Raw genomic sequence first — 13,510 nt, 5'->3', positions numbered from 1 at the left:
TAAATATTGTTAAATGAAATTAAAATGAAATTTCAAATGAGTTAATGACGTACTTGCCGACACTGTGAAACTTTCTGATTAATCTCTGAGCTAATACCTTAGAGATTTCCCAGATTGAGGTATAGTTATACGTATATATTAGGCATTTTGGGGTTGGGAAAGAGGCTATGGGGAGTGAGACAATGGGTGCGAAGAGTCGGCGCGATGTCTCTTGGATGTATAGGATAGGACCAAGTTTCTAAAGGAATGAGAAATAAAGAGGAGAAATAGGCACGTGGAAATTCAGGACGCATGCGTTACGTTGTTGCTCCTGCAAGAGTCTCCTTCTGTCAGTCAGTACCTAGAGCTCGATGCGAAACGAGTTTTTACAACAATCCGATGGTTAAATAAATTTCGGGTGGTTCAAAAAAAACGACTAAAAAAGTGAAGTGTCTTTGGTGCTATATCTAGTTAAAAGTTAATCAAATGAATAATAAAATGACTCTGGCCAAACTTTTCCAAGCCCTGTATTTTGTGATTCTCATCGTCCATGCAGAAGGTTCGTATTTAGTAGTAACTCTCTTGTTCGCTGTTTCTGTGGATGCTTTAAAATAATTTTCCATTAAATTTTATGCAGTTTTTATAATAAAACGTATGATATTCATCATGTTGAATTCATAATATGAAGACTTTTTTATTTATAATGTCGGTATACAATCAAGAGTAGACCGAATAAAAAAAAAGTAATTCGATTAAACGGAAGGGAAATTAGCATTGAGTAGAATGAGTGTTCAAGGGTAAAAAGATGAGAATTTAAGTGGAAACGTGATGGTGTCAACATGAACACACACGTGCTTTCGTAAGGGGATATGAAGGGTATTCAGGATTAACGTTGGATGTTCATAGCTTGTAAAAAAAATATAATTGTTTTACGATAATTCCGGTTCTTTACTCCATTATCATATTAAGTTTTTTTGTCATTAACTATTTTAAAATACATTAGAAATAATTCGTACTTTGAAGTTTATGACTGAATTCGATTAAACATTTGGCTAATGAATAATTATATTACTCGAAATGATTTAATGGAAAATTTTATTAAATGAAAGTATCAATATTAAAATTTTATCTTTTTTTGAGGCGAGAATTATTATCAGTGAATACAGCCTGCAGCGTGGTACAGTTAGGTAAAATTGAACGGTCGTTAAAGTTCAATTGGCTTGCTAATTAATTTTCACGTGGATACTCGTTGTTTCCCCGTGGGGCGACTGAACTATATTTCTATCTACATTTTTTTCTTTATCATTTTCATTTTCTGCTAAATTTCTTTTATAGTTTTTATTACTTGATTATAAAATAATATTCTTTATCTATTACAACATTTTATACACTAAAAAAAATAATCGGTAGCCGCTACCGATTATTTTGGTACCAGTTATCTAATTTTGGGTAACAGCTACTGATTTTTTTTCGGTAGCTGGTACTAATTCCAATCAAAACGGCTACCGAAATAATCGGTAGCGGCTACGGAAAAATAATTGGTAGTAGCTACCGAAAAATAATTGGTAGCGGCTACTGAAAAAAGAAAATTTCCTGGCAAAAAAAATTTTTACCCGCCCCAAGAAAATTTTCCTTAAGGAAAGAAAAATTTTTCCGGACAAGAAAAAATTTTTGCGTTATGAAATGTTCTCGTCCTATGAAAATTTTTATTAAAATTTGGAAGCTCACTTTTATGAACTTTTTTGTAACATTTTTAAAACAAACTTTTTCTTCATGAGTTATTGAAATAAATGATCAGGTTAAATATAAGAGATATTATTTCATAAAGCCAAAACAAAAAAAAATTGAAAAAAACGCAAATGGTCAAGACGGAGATTAAAACTTTTTATAATGAATAATTCCATATGAAATAGAAATCTTTTTTAAGCTGCTAAATTAACGGAATTAAAATTTTTTAATTTCCAGCTCAAACAAAATACAGACGAAATTTAAATCATAAGTATATCACTTTGATCTTTTACGCAAAAAAGAATTTATATTTTATTTTTTTTCTGCACTCCGCATTTATACTAAAGTTACTGCTTCCGCGACTAAATAAGTATTTAAATGATCATGTTTTGAAAGTGTCCCATCATAAAATCATAAAATTTCAGTAATGAGCTCTTAGGAATATTTTTGTGTGAATTAAATTTTGAACATACTCTTCTTTTTTCATTAATCGTCATAACTTTTTGTATAATTAGCTGCACTAACAAACTAATTTATTAATCAGTCTAATTATAGCCATCGCTAAATAGGGCGGGGGAGGAACAAATTTTTTTAAGGACTCAAGTATGCAAAATCTCTTTTTTTAATGATATTCAAAGTAAATTGGAAAAATTTTCAGATGACGTTAAAAAAAAATTAATTTTCGCGGGCAAAATGGGTAACCCCTAAAAAAGGTGAAAAAAATTTTTTTTTATAAAATTTTGAAGGTAGACCATTTTGCCCACCGTACCTCGTTTCACCCCCCTCCTCGTCGCCATATATTTTTGCGCGCAATAACGCGAAATTAAAAAAAATTTTGTTTATAGATGGCGCTAAACACCGAGTCAGTAAATTTCGTAAAGTTTATTAATTTAGTAATTGACCAATGGTCTTGCCGAGGGTATCCCCAGGTGCGCATACCACACGTAACAATAATGGGTAGTCTACCGACAGGTCAATAGCATCGAGAAACTCGTATTTACTAACCGCAAAGTATAAAACGTCAGTTGCACGTGGTGTTTTGCGCACCTCCGATGAAATTGCAAACACAACCGCAACTATTTCTCGCCACTTGTGACATTCTCTACCTCACTCGGCCATTACTTACGCTTCGATTCTCTCTTCACTTCCAGTGAACCACTATATTTTCGATAGCTTAAATTTGAATACACTATCATAATTTAAATAAAATAACAAATACACAGGTATATTTTTCAAAATATCACTTTTATTATAAAATATTTATTTATGAATTTGGAGATATTATGAATATGATAGAGATACTAAAAATATATTTAAGTTGCTTTATATTACATTTATATAGAAGGACGAGTGTTGAAAGTTTTTGCTTGACGCGTAACATAAATATGAAACCACTGGGCGTATTTATTATAAATGTAAACTTGACAGAAATTATGACTCTACTATTACGCTATCTTCTCTTATTTACTATAATATTCCTGTTAGCTTTGCTAGAATGTCTATAGAAGATGTTAACTGCAGAAAGTTGATTATATTTGGAGAATAGAAAATTGCACATCTCAATTGCGAAGCGATGTCTTCTACTAACGTTTACTCAGTCCCAGGTGATTTGTTCGGGTAAAAAACACATTTATACTCGTTCAAATATGCTCATCTAGAACTGAATTTGAATAATTTTGTAGATAATTTATTAGTGAATAAAGCGAAGACAATTTTAAGTAATTTTGGAATAATATAATATAGAATAATAAATATTATTCTATTTAAGAACTCAATCTGGGATTGAGTAAGCTTTAGTAGAACATATCTTATTGCTTCGCAATTGAGTTGTGCAAAATTTGAAAAAAGGCTGTGATGTCCGTCATTATGTACGAAGGCTGCTATACATGATAATTTCAAAAATATACCCCCTCCCCCATAAATGCGAAAGTATTTTATGAACATCCTCTCAAATGTAATTCATAAAAACTTAGAACTGGCAATTCATGAAAAAGTTTAGCCGCCATTTTTTAATTATCATTATTAATTCGATGTTTTAAATGAGCAAGTAAAATGTGTACGTTTGAATTCTCGAACTTTTTAATTATAATAACGACGAATGTAGATTTCTTTTTATGTCAATGAATGATTTTCAATTTAAATTATACAGCCAAAGGTGTCAAAGAGAATTTAATGTTTAGTATAAAGCAATGTAAGAAGGTTTCACATTATCCTGACCAGTAGGATTCAGTCTTTGAAACATTTGCGAATAGTAGGGTAAGAATAAGATAGAGATTAGAAAACGAGCAAACAGACGAGGGTGGTATTTCTTTGGCGGCCGCGATTGTAACGTCGACATCCGAAATCCTTTTGGCCAGTCGTTTCCACCCGGATGTATCTCTAACTCCAACCCTGTCTTCAGGTCTTTTCTTTTCTACGGGCCGACGAATAAATCTATTACAGCAGAGGACGTTCTTTGTGGAGTTCTTGGTCGTCTAGATAGTTGGATGCTTGGGAGTTTGGGTCGAGGACCTGGAGAAAGATGCGAAAGCCAAAGAAGTAAAAGAGGTTTGGTATGTTGGCTATTGTTCAAATAGTCTATCTGACAATAAAAACCTATGCACGTTTTCTCTAACATTTCTCTATTTCCAACAGCAAATTCAAAGCCTAAAGCTTAAAAACATAAAAAGGATTTCTTTTTTTCTGTACATCTATAAATCCATTTATCTATCTTCATATTTTCTTAACTTTCTTGTAAGTCTATATAGTTAACTTTTTTCATTTCATTTTTTCTTATTTGTTTTTATCTTTCTTCTCTTTTCAATCTATGTCTTCTTTGCTTGCAAACCCTCTTACTATCAGGCTGCAGTTACAAATGGAGCAAGAAACGTGTTTGTATTTGGAATCTGGCCAGATAATCCGCAGTAATAAATATCTGTGTGTACAGTGCCGTGTGATTGGTTTTATCTCATCGTGTAGATGTAACCCCCGCTACTTGCCAAAAGCTTTACCAGAATGAACCGAAAGAAATATCTCGCAAAAAATAAGAGACCACTGAACCGTAAGGTGTTAATGAAATACTATAACAATAAAAACATACATTTTTTTTTATTATATTTTATTTCACTAAAGTGTATTTAACGAAACGTTTATTGGAATTATCTTGATTCAATACGTTAATAAAAACTGCGATAACTATTTTTACGAGTTAAATATAAGAATTGCGGTCCAATTGTGATATCTGAACACTGTAAAAAAGCGATGTTGAAATGGACTTATTTTTACACTGCGCGGTGTTGAAATGAAGTAATATCGGTGTTATCCAATTGGTGTTGAAACGGTATACATAAGAAGTAGATTAACATCAATCAGAATATGAGGGGTTTAAGACCTAAAATACAGAAAAACATAACAATTAAAACTACGAAATTGTCGTTGATTGAGATAGAAAAAAAATTGATTGCTCATAGAATAAGAAATGTCACTTTTATTGAACTGAACGAATTGCATAAATTTTTGATACCTTATCAAATTAAATATTTAAGACCAATATTATTACTAATTGTATTATAACTCTGATATTTTTCATGAGATAATAACTGCCCGATGAAAAAAGATTTTGTACAATATGGATAGAAAAAATGTCCCGATCCATTTGTATACAATCGTACATAATTTTATCTTGTTTGTATATAGTTTGTATATAATCACATACTGTATTCGTATAGATTATATATAATTATATACAATTTTATATCATTGTATATAAATATATACATTTGTATATAATTACATACAGTATTCATGTAGATTATATATAATTATATACAATTTTATATAATTGTATATAAATATATACATTTGTATATAATTACATACAGTATTCATGTAGATTATATATAATTATATACAATTTTATATAATTGTATATAAATATATACATTTGTATATAATTACATACAGTATTCATGTAGATTATATATAATTATATACAACTCTATATAATTGTATGAAAATATATACATTTGTATATAATTTTATTATTTTTTTTTTGCATTTTTATATAGATTTATATACGATTGTATATAATTCATATATAAATGTATACAGTTATATAAAATCTTTTTTCATCGGGTGATTTAGAAAAAAATAATAAAATTTTTTTCTCGGTTGAAAAGTGGCCGATAAGTAGGCTTTAAAAAAACCAATAATGAGCCGACTTAATTTATTGGTGAAATTTAGACCTCTTTGATTAAAATTCTATAATTTCGGGATAATTTTGGCCAGACGTTTTTACCCGGGTGTATAATTACTTTTTGAAACAATAAAAATTTTTTTTTTGTATTTGAAATACAATTCGACTTTTGACACTCGAAAAATAAGACAGCTTTTTGTTAACACCGGGAAAATTTTGATACCTCTACCGGTGTTATTTTAACACCGAGATAGCGTGGATTTACACCGGTTTTTATTCACAGTAAAGCATTGCTTTCAAAATTCCATCAATGGTTTGTAGGATCTCATTCCGACGTCAGCTTATCACTAAAGTTGCTTGGTATCACATATCCAACCACATTGTACTGTCGATATAGGTATAATATTCAACATAAAATAGTATACTACTAAGCTAAAGCTGGACGTATAAAGCTTAAGAGATGAAGGGATCCACGAGTGAATTGAGTCAAGCTAAATTTTCTCTTTCTTGCTAAAATTTACGTCTCTTTGTCTCTCGTAACTAATAAAATAAAATTTATGAGCTTATTTAATATCCACTGAACAGCATGAGTAACATTATCTGCAGCACTCCGTTTTTATATGTACACTCTTGAGCTTTGAAATTGATATTCTATTATTTGTACAAGAACAAGATATTGATTTATAGTCTTTTGAAAGCGATCTTTTTTGAATTGAAGAATATGTCGAAAAAGCCATAAAAAGTCCTGGAAAGAATTTATTTTTTGAGTTGAGACCCATATTAGGATTGGCTGGAGATGGGTGGACATGAGTGGAGATGATTTTCTATGACGAGGAGCCTCTAAGTTTGCTCCTGTTGGAAATGAACCATCACAACATTAACTTTTTTTGTTCATTATGATGTCCTCTAGTGGGAGAAGCCATAAAAAGTTCTAGGAATAATTCATTTTCTGAGAAATCGACATCGGGCAGATACGGGCAGATTCGGGCAGATGACACTATCTATGCAATATTATAAGAAGTGGCTCGTAACTTTGCCCCTGTTGGGAATAACCCATCACAACATAAACGTTTTTTGTTCATTATGATGCCCTCCAGTAGGAAAAGCCATAAAAAGTTCTAGGAATAGTTTATTTTTTGAGTAATTGACATCGGGCAGATACGGGCAGATGCGGGCAGATGACACTGTCTATGCAATATTATAAGAAGTGGCTCGTAACTTTGCTCCTGTTGGGAATAACCCATCACAACATAAACGTTTTTTGTTCATTATGATGCCCTCTAATAGGAAAAGCCATAAAAAGTCCTGGGAATATTTTATTTTTTGACTTGAGACTCATATTAAGATAAATTAGGATGAATGAAGATACATGTGGATGACACTTCCCATGTTTTTCTATGAAGAGTAACCCTTAACTTTGCATCTGTTGGAAATAACCCATCATAATATTTACATTTTTTGTCCATTATGATGCCCTCTAGTAGAATCATAGATTCTCACATGGGTTTCTATCGGAATCCACACCATGCCAAATCCATATGGGATTCTGATATGGATTTCCATGTGGATTATCACCTCAGTTTCTCATAGGAATTTGTACAATGTCGTAATTGGAATCCAAGTACTCATAGTTTTCTATGTGAATTTCCCATACAGGAATCCAGATACCCATAGATTCTTATATAAATCCATACTTTCCTATATGTGTTCCTATGGGTTTCCATGCAATCCCACATGAATTTTTTTGATTATATATGATCACATTTTTGAATTTCGATATAAATATTTCTTAAACTTTTCCTCCGGTTTTTTCTCGAAATAGCTGAATTAGACCTCTTTTTACTTATTAAATAAGCGAAGTCCTGTTTTCAATGATGAAAGGACATGATAATCATAAAATACTTCCTGTATTCTATATATAAATCTCATATTATACATCGATATGACCTAAATGGTCTTTTTTTACTCATTTTTTTAAGTTGACATCAAATAATTACATTAATTCTTCAGAGAATCCAATTTTAAACAATGTCGTGCTTGAATAAGAAAATTCTGCTGTGTATGTATAGTCACATCATCATATCATATAAATATTCATGCATATATGAATATTTATATGACAATAATGCCCGATTTGTAACCATTTGTTTTAATTGAAAGTTATACTTACGGCTATTAATAAAGACATCTAATAAATAGGATGACTTGTGAAATAAAAACTAAAATTATCATATTGTCCATTCATGTATCGGTTGATTCGTTAACAACTGGCACTGTACAAGGGTTTATAGTATGAATAGATTATTAGTTGAATCGCTGATCATATCCGAGTTTAATTTAAGTTTCTCTTAATCTAAAAACCGCGGTTACGAGGTTATTAAAATAGGTCATGTTATTGAATATTTTCTAAGGTAATTTATTCACTTTTCATTATATGGACAATGCCATCTCGTGGAGTGGAGCCGAACCACTACCATATAAGTACATGGTGAAGGATAATTATATTAGTCATTTTTCAAAATTTATATCTAAACTTGAAATATCGTAGTAATTTTCAAAATATAGAGCTGTCAGTAATTTGACTGCTACCAAAAAGTTGCTATAGATTATTAAATATTTTCTAAATTTCGTAAGTCAAAAGCTGCCTTTCATATTTCTATGATTACTTCTTTCATACTAAATATTTTTGAGTAAATATTCCTGAATAAACTCCTTTGCTAAATATTAGCCATTAATATTTAGCTGGCATTTTAGATTACTCTTGTATTAAATTGAAAGATATCTTCCTTCTCTGTGAGTGATATTTTAATGCTTATATTAATTTAAATGAGTTTTTGAATGAAGCTAATGTTTAATTATAAAAAAAGTCATGCATTAAAAATGCCATCGTTATCGAAATTCAAAAATGCTACGGTACCATACTATAAAGTTACGACGTATTACGTTACATAACGTAGAATGTCTTACTTTGCAGTACGATACCGCAAAAAAATCGCATTTAAAAAATTCACTGTATAAGATATACATATATAACCTACTGAAATTTGTCCAGGAAAGCCGTAAGCAAACTTTAATTTTTTTTAGTAACTGTGAATACATTTTAATGTGTGTTATTTGCTTACGGCGTTTTAATGTTATTTGCTAAGTGTGTTAATTCCAGTTACACACTTTTTTTAGAGTGTACTATGCTCAATTCAATTCCTTTATTTTGTTTTTCGTTTACATTACTAGCTTTGAATATTATTGTGGTTCGTTTTATGAACTGGTAATTATTAATATTATCATTAAAATTATTGAATCAATTATTGAAATTTAATATTTCATGCTTGCTACTTTAAAACATTGAATAATAGCCATATTATAATTGTTCCATTTTATACCTATTTATGATCAGTTATATGACATGTTTATTTTGTATTCAAATTTGTTATTTTCTACAATAACAATCCATTTTAATAATTATTACATGTCATGAATAAATTTTGATTCACTCAATAAAACTTTTTTATTTCAAATCGTAATTTCCGTAATTAACATGAATTTTTCATACTTTAATTTCGATATATCCTAGTCTCGTTATAAGCAACTTCACTCTGAAGTCGCTAAAATTTCATATTTTGACACTCGTTAAAAGCATCACTCAAATGTTGAAACCAAATTTTTTTGAAATAATAAATTTTTGTAAATACATAATAATTCCATTAAAGGATAATTGCGCATACCATGAACCTTGACTTGTATAAAATTTATCACGGATTATTATTTTTTTAAATAAAATAAAATAAATCTGATAGTTAAATTTTTCAAACTACATCATCATGTAATTTTATTAATCAACAGTTAATTTTATTTTATAAATATGATGTAGTCTGAGAAATCTACTTTTCCATTCTGGTTGCCAGATGGCATTTTTTTTTTTTAGCAATTGGTATAACATGTCTTAAAACCACATATTTCACTAACGTATAGATACTTCAACCCTTGGCTATCATCCAGTTATATTGGGTTGGATGTTCTCATAACGCTTGCTGGTTAGTATAGAAAACGAAAAAAAAAAAATATATAAAAAAGAAAAGTATGAAAGCAACAGTTTTAGTTTTCTATGTTGGCACACATGCTCGGGTGATTTTGTTCATCGAAATGTTACTGACAAAGAAAATAAAAGTCTAGTAATCACAGTAGTATAGAAGCTGTAGCTAATGCTGCTATAATTTTAGAAATGAGACTTTAACAGGTTGATCAATAATTAATGGCGGTAGAGTTGGTTTTAAGGATTCCCCCAATGAGTTATGGGTACACGGCAAGATAAACGGCGTCTTCGGAAAATCGACCACATGCCTACCTAAGATTTATTTCACAGATCGTCTTTGAAGAAAGAGCTCAGTGATCTAAGACCAAATGAGTGGTTTAATCGACACTCTAATTTAGAGTAACAAGATTAACCGAGACCACACGATACTGCTACCACAACGACAATAAACCAAGTTAACGGATCTTTCACTGCAACTACTCTTGCTTCAACTATATAACCTTCTTCTTCTCCTTTTAAAGTCCTTAGCTGCAAGAGTTTTATTTATCCTTTACAGTTTCTCTTACTACGGATTTTCTTCTTTTACCAAAGAAGACTATACACTTAAAAAATATCCGAGACAGAGTCACCATTATTATTTTATCGGAAAGTACAGTCTATTATTGAGGTTCAATCTAATTCAATTTATGACATAAGATAAACCTTTGAAACTTCATTCGGATAGAAAGCTCTTCCAAGTAAAAAATAGTTCTTAAATTTCGAAAAATAGAATTATAAAATGTTATTGTTTGAATTATTTCACAAATAAACTTTAACAATATTATATATTTTTTTTAAACTTGTCAACTTATGGTAGTAAAATTACTGAGCTCACTTCTAATCGAGTAGATAATAATAGTCATTAATTGATTTTTAGTTTAGATCTACATTTTAAAGCCTTGAATATTTTCCATAAGCATTTTCTGACAACTAACTTTAAATAGTACATTACACATTAAGGGAGTAAAATAGGACATTTTGACCCAAGTGTATAATTGTCCTGCATTCTTCGGGGTGTGCATACTATTTTTCACCAGATCTGCATCGAAAGTTTGAATTGTTTTCTCTATTTGTGAAAAGAAATGCGCATGCGCTAATTTGTGATTTGATTTCTCATAAAAAAAAAGAATGACTTTCTTCCCTCTAAACACGGCAAGAATTCAAACTTTGTGCTAGTCAGGTGAAAAATAGTATACACACCAGGAAGAAAGGGAATTACACACCCGGCTTGAAGTGTTATAATTTTTTCCCATGGTGTATAATATACTATTTTACTCAGAATGTCGTTATATTGTGATTAAGTGTCATTATTTCTCTACTAATGAGGAAATTAGTAATCAGTAAAAACCTCAACTTGTTTTCTATAAGAAACTATATTTAAGAAAAAAGTTTAATTGGTTAAAATAATTCTTCAGTATAATTCGAGTCGAAAGGTTGTATACTTTCTGATATTTCTTTTAAAGCTCTTTCTAAAACAGAGGATGCACTAAACAGAATAAATTCTACAATAACAGTACACATACTTTTTTTTTATATTAAAATCTATAAATTACAATTATATTAAATCTTTTTAAAATCCGTCTAACACGTGAATATAGCTTTGAACGACTTAACAAAATAGATATCATTTTTCAAACAATTTCATTCTAAAAGCCAATTTATATCTACGGCTTCTATTTTCATTAAACGTTATTAAGAAAGTTTTATTGAAGTATGAAAAAAGAAAGTATGAGAATTTTTTTTTTTTTTTCGTGTTTTACTGCACATTCATTTTTCTTGTATACCAACTTATTTCTCTAATTTATGTGAGGACAGAAAATGTTAAAAATTTGCACTGATTCTGTTATTTTCAAAAGCAAACTTGCATAACTACACATTATATATATCTGTATATATATGGAATATTTTTTAGTATTGCATTTTTCAGCGACGTTGACAAAGACCCTATTGATTATCAAAAGAGCTCTAAATTGATATTAAAAAGTAATATTAATTTAAATTTATTACCATCATAAACAATTAATTTATTAAATTAATTAAATTTGAATAAACCAGAACTCATAACTGCTTGAAATATGTCGTAAAATTTAAAATATTACAATACTTAAAAAGTTTAAATTTATACGTTAGAAAAAATTATAATTTCTGAAGATTAACTATTAGGATTACTATATTCTTCATATAAAAGTTTTTTTTATCAACTTTAATCTATTTGAAGGTTTTATCGATAATTTCTCTTGTGGGTATATTAATTATGGAGTGAAATGAAGCGACCCAACAAGGAATGATCATATCTAATTGAATAAAATTGGAAATAACCATACAGTTCTACATAATTATATACAAATTTCTGTATGATAATCATATCTAATTATATTTAACCAGATATGACACTCGAAGTGAAAAAAATGATTATATATAGCGATATATAAGTATATATGGAAAAAAATGATGCTCAAAATTTTAATAGTTTGTTTTTGACTTAAAATTAGTATATTCGATACTTATATCAAACCAGGATCATTATATATATTACAAAATGGCTATTATTTATATTTAAATTTGATACACAGAAGAGCAAAATTTGTAATTTCATATATTTAAATTAATATGAAAAAGAATCGGTAAATTGGTATCTACAGTTATTACTATTCAAATAAACAGAAAAATTTAAAAAATGAGGAACCGAAAAATTAGTAAACGTACATATTAATATATAAAGATCTAGGATACGAATTTTTCATTTTATTATTTACCACTTATTCGATATATGTATATAATAAATTAATTTATAATAACGAATAAATAATATTTTATATTAATTATTAGTCAATGGGATAGAATTTATAAAATAAGAGTTTAAAATTTTCGGTATTTTTATGAGCAAAAAATCAGTATCTAGTATACTAATTTTTCATTTTATTATTTACCACTTATTCGATTTATGTATATTGTAAATTAATTTATGATGATGAATAAGTGATATTTTAAGCTAATAATTGATCAGTGATATCGAATTTATAAAATAAAAGTTTGTAACTTTTGCAATTTTCGGCCGGAAAAATCAGTATCTAGGATAGCAATTCTTAATTTGACCAATCATTACTTTTTAATAGATTACGCCATAAATTAATTAACTTTCACTAATAAGTCACGTATTATACCTAAAAGTAATAATATTTAGTTACTTTTTGAAATAATTGTTAGTAGTTTTTAGGAATCTACAAAAATTAGTAAACAACTTTGCATTAAGCACATAATAGTACTAATTATTGATAACAGATTCCACTTTTCACTATTATTTATTAATTTTCAATATTCTGTTTTTTCCGTGTATACCTAAAATTCCTATATGATTTTAATAATTATATCGAGCTATAGGTAGTAATATATAATTATATCGGATTAATTATAACAATCTCTAATCATATATATCTATACATGGCAATATAATCTGATAAACAATTTTTTCTCGGGGAAAACAGATTCTGTCCCCTTATTTACATATATGTATATATTTAGGAGTTTTTTTTCATAGCTTGGGGATGGAACAAAAAATC

The 13,510-nt window shown here is 28.9% G+C and overlaps 1 protein-coding gene across 3 annotated transcripts in view; it reads left to right on the top strand.

The window, feature by feature from the left end:
- Window positions 1–13,510, top strand: part of LOC103570164 (neurotrimin) — a 119,208-nt gene that overhangs the window by 15,976 nt on the left and 89,722 nt on the right. For 2 of the 3 annotated variants that reach the window (XM_008547793.2, XM_008547791.2), the window contains exon 1: window positions 382–538. The exons of the other annotated variant lie outside the window; for it this stretch is intronic. In XM_008547793.2, the coding sequence (XP_008546015.1) occupies window positions 466–538 (73 nt within the window). In that variant the 5' untranslated portion in view covers window positions 382–465. Of the gene's footprint in view, window positions 1–381; window positions 539–13,510 lie in introns of those variants that run through there. 3 annotated transcript variants of the gene reach the window in all.

This window comes from Microplitis demolitor, chromosome 4, assembly GCF_026212275.2.
Source record: "Microplitis demolitor isolate Queensland-Clemson2020A chromosome 4, iyMicDemo2.1a, whole genome shotgun sequence".
Classification (NCBI taxonomy): domain Eukaryota; kingdom Metazoa; phylum Arthropoda; class Insecta; order Hymenoptera; family Braconidae; genus Microplitis; species Microplitis demolitor.
Note: the sequence above shows the minus strand (reverse complement) of the source record. Positions and strands in the feature narration are given on the sequence as shown.